The 4,455-nt window shown below is 36.8% G+C and overlaps 1 protein-coding gene across 1 annotated transcript in view; it reads right to left on the bottom strand.

Moving 5' to 3' along the window:
* Nucleotides 1-49: 49 nt before the first annotated feature.
* Nucleotides 50-4,455, bottom strand: part of TFAM (transcription factor A, mitochondrial) — a 16,813-nt gene continuing 12,407 nt past the window's right edge. The window contains exons 4-6 of the mRNA XM_019507725.1: nt 3,934-4,029; nt 1,501-1,557; nt 50-571 (exon numbers count right to left, since the gene is read on the bottom strand). Coding sequence (XP_019363270.1) covers nt 317-571; nt 1,501-1,557; nt 3,934-4,029 — 408 coding nt within the window. The 3' untranslated portion in view covers nt 50-316. The remainder of the gene's footprint in view (nt 572-1,500; nt 1,558-3,933; nt 4,030-4,455) is intronic.

Here is a 4,455-nt window from a genome sequence, read left to right as displayed (position 1 = left end):
TAAAAAAAAAAAAAAAAAAAAAAAAGCTAATGTTTGTCTGTATTATTCCAAATCAAGAATGATTTTCCAAGAAGCCAGTATAAAAAAAAATGTTCACAGCTTGATTAACTTGGATTACTTCTTTACAATGTTACAGCAGGAGAGGTCATTTTTTTTAAACAGTTCTAAGAGCGATTCAAATTCCTTTCATAACTTTCAAGTTAAATATATTCTGCAGCCCATCTGAGTTTTTTTTCAGAATGATGTAATAATCTTTTTACAAGCAGGATAAAGACATGGCAATCATAAGGAATAAAATATAAAATGTTTACCAGCTTTATTCTTCAGATTTTTTTGTCTTGACTACTTTTGCCAGAACTTCAGGTGATGAGGAAGCTTTGGCTGTTTTAATACTCATTACAGTTTTTACTTTTGAAACCGATGCTGGCTTTTTTGCTTTGTTCCTTAACATTTTGGATCTTTTTTCCCAACTTAGAAGATCTTCACGTCCAGCTTCAATCATTTGCTCCTTCCAGAACTTCATTTCATTTGCGTATCGAATCTTATCATCTTCAGCCAACTGTACATAGTTCTGAGAAAATGCATTATGTCACAATGTTTCCTTAGGTAAAACACCATTTTCCCCTTCCTTTTCTACACATATGCACATGTATGTTATTTATTTATTGAGTGACTGCATGCACATGATAGCAGGCAATTCCACCCAGTTCTGTGGTACTTTTTCTTCCTAACATTGCAGAATGTTTTTTATTAAGCATGCATTATTTTTGACAACAAATTCATCAACACACATGAAACTACTAACATGATGCTATTCTACAGTCCTATGTTAAAGAGCAAACAAAATAGTAAAAATTTAGTCATCTACATATTTAAAACACTGGCAATCATACCCCTAAAATGTTTGCAAGTTTTTCAGCTGAAGTGGGAAACGGCCACATAGGTGCATGATACTAACCCTGTAAGCAGTACAACATATACCGTTCAACCTTAAACTTCTACTGAGATTTAAGCCTTAAGTGATTTAATTGAGAAAAATGTCTTTTCATTTTAACTGTTACAAAAACTCCTTAAATAATGTCTTCCAGAAAATGTTCCTGCCTCATGAAACTGCTGTCCACAAAAAAACCACAATTCACTGCTAGTCTGAGGTTTCCAATAACAACAAAATATCTTATTTATGAAATAATTAAATTTGAAGAAATTAACTGGTGAAAAACACTTGTGCCATATTGTAACATGCCACCCAACCTAATTATGTTTTACGAGCATGTAAAGAAATAATCACTGTTGGAATAAGAATAATTGTAAGGTAAAAGCTTAAAAAGATAATTTTCTTCAAAAATTAATGAAGTACCTGAAAACAAACTCTTAAATGTCTTCTCAACTATACCTAAACAGTTGCTGCCTCTAGAATTAATGAAGTCGTGCTATTATTCCGACTCAAGTCCGTCACACCCTGGATTGAGTCATCCCATGCCAAAACCAACAGACACATACCTGTTTTTCAGAATTGGATAGATTTTGCCATTCGTCACCTAACCATTTAATCTTTTCCTATGAAAAAAGGGAAGGTACATGAGCTTTTCCAGAACATTTATTTAGGAACAGCCTGCACAAGCTTTTTTTTTTTTTTTAAACAACTTCTGTAATAAATTTTAGATACAATTCTTAAGCATACTAAGGAGAAGAAAATAAAGTTTCACTAAAGCCAAATTATTTAACATCTTAACATTCAGCTCCATTTAAAACCAACATTCTTTCTGCTCTTAAAAGGGTAAAATCATAACTTAAGAAAGGCTAATGTGTGTTGGTTAGTTCAAAGTATCAGCACTTTGTGTCTTACAAACAAATATAAACATTACATGAAACAATTTTTCATGTTATCTGCTTGCATTTTAGAAAGCAGATATGTTGATGATTTCACTGCTGTTTCTTTCTTACTAATCTGAACTTTATGTTTTAAAAATATTAATCACCACAAAGTCTTCATGAATAAGAAACAATTCTATGTCCACATAAAGCGACTCAGAATATCAACAGTTCCCCATCTAGTCTAAAACCAGAGATGAAAACTAGGAAAGTACCAATAGAAGTGATGAAGATGAGGAGGTTAGCAAGGAGTAAGGCTGACAGTGCAGGAAGGTAGGAATGGGAAAGTAAAAGGTCATTCATTGAATTTGAAGTTAGAGGGAAGTCATGAAACAAAAAGTTGGAAGCTAAAGGAAAGCAAGCGGAAAGCAGGGAGAAGAGAAAAATAGAAAAGCAACTTGTTTCCTGAAAAGTGAAAATTATACTCTCAACACTAGGAACCCAGTCCAATGTAAATAAATTGCATAAATGGAACAAATCCAGAGACATAACCAGGCAGCTCCACATCTGGGATAGCTGCACAATGCCCAAGGCAGCGTCAGGTACTGTAGTGTCAATCAGCGGTGTGAGCAGCTGCCATTGTGGCTGTAGCTATTTTTGTACACCCTCCTTGTCCTCACCCACAAAGGCTGCTGCCTTGGTCACCCCACACCATCGGTTAGACCAGTGGTTCTCAACCCTTTTTGTACCAGGACCCATTTGTAAACATGGATGGCCTTTCCTGACCCATTCCCCCTCGCTCCCGACCTGCAGCCCCCATCACATGTGGAGGAGGTGTGTGGGGCTGGGGGTCATGGGGGTGGGGCACAGGAGGCCCCAAACAGCCCCTTGTGGGCTGGTACTCTGATAGCCTAAGGGAAAAGCCACTGTTCCCCACATTTTTTTCTCCTTTAAAGGAGAATCCACTTTTAAAGTCTGATCTGTTTTTGAAGTTGTTTGCGACCCTTTCGCATATTCTTGCAACACACAGGTTGAGAAATGCTGAGTTAACTACTGAACAAAGCCTTCATCATTCATTCACTATAAACTCATGGGTAACTAGGAAACAGGTTGATGGGCAGCTGCCCCAAAGATTATGTATATATTTCTATTATTTCCAATCAAGTCAGTAACAAGCTATACCACCACAAGATGCAAACGGCTTAAAACTTGCTATTCCTAATACTGGATCTAGGTAAGATGGGGACAGGAGAGAGTCTGAATAACATGAGGGGGAAATTCCTTGCATCACTCAAAAAGCTCTTTCCAATAATGAAGAGCATCATCAAAGCTGGACTGGGATCATCTTTTCTTGGACAGAATCAGTTAAGTTTCACATTAATTACTAAAACAGAACCTAGGACAGTTACAAACACGTAAAATTGCACCAGTGTAACTATATGGATTTATAAACATCATAGTACTTGTCAACACAAGAAATGCAGATTAATTTAAAGTACAAATTTAAATTAATTTAGTTTAACTGGTGAAAATGCCTGTGTAAACCTAGTTATTTTAATTTAATAAAGCCTTATATTAATTTAGCATGGCTCAATTTCTAATGGACTTAAACAGATTTATGACAGGCTTATCTAATCAATACGACCCTAGAACTAAAATAAACTTATCCACACAAGGTTTCGCACCATCGTTTTAAATTTTTACCATCAGTTAAGAGGTACACCTTTCTTGTTTAGATAAAACTTTAGCTAAACTGATACAACTTATTTTTTTGGACCATATCTATGACAGCAGTAGAGAAAGATGAAATAATTCCTTTGACAAGAAAAATGGATTAAGCCTTCAACTGCTGAATGTATATGATACTGAAGGTTTGCAGACCTGTTCTCAGTCCATGTATCCATATACTGGCTCAAGTGAGTAGATGAGAAATAGCTGCAAAGGGGCAAACATACACTAATAACTCATGCTGCAGCCAAGCTAAATAACTGTTAATAATTATTAACACAGTTACTGACAGCCACAACAGAACCCAGAACAGATTTTTTTTTAATCCCCAAAATGTTGTGATATAGCTTTAACAATGGAGAAACCTAAACTAACCAATCTTGTCTTGCTTACCCGAGCTGAAATTCCCTTAGCTTCTTGGAAGCGTTCAGCCGTGAAAAAGTTAAAGCTACTATGAGGTCTTTTAGGCTTTCCAAATATGGCCAGTTCCTTAAAGAAAAAAAAAGGGGGGGGGGGGGAAAAGCCAAATTAGTCATTTCTTCAGCCTTGCCTAATAGAATACTGTATGTTTCAATTACAACTCATTTAATCAAAAACTGGAAATAGATCTTCAACTGGAAAAATATCCTCTATTGGTTACTTTAGTCTCTTTGTAAAATGTTGATTTTAAGTGTGATTTCTTACCTAAATCTGATCTACGCTAAAGATAGAAGGAAAAAATACCAAGACTACCTAGAATCAGAAACAGAACAAGTACTTCCAGTTCACATCTGGGTCTGCCACTGAGCATGCAGGGGACCCCCCATGCCAGCTCAATGATTAGCCACGAGGGGACCCCGGCTGTCCCCACCGGACCCAGAGGGAACCAGTCGCCAGGCTTTGGGGGGGGGGGGGGGGGGGGGGTTTCCCGCCCCG

The sequence above is a fragment of the Gavialis gangeticus genome, unplaced genomic scaffold (genome assembly GCF_001723915.1).
Source record: "Gavialis gangeticus isolate Ggan-Ray unplaced genomic scaffold, GavGan_comp1, whole genome shotgun sequence".
In the NCBI taxonomy this organism is placed as follows: Eukaryota; Metazoa; Chordata; order Crocodylia; family Gavialidae; genus Gavialis; species Gavialis gangeticus.
This window is presented reverse-complemented; position numbering and strand designations above follow the sequence as displayed.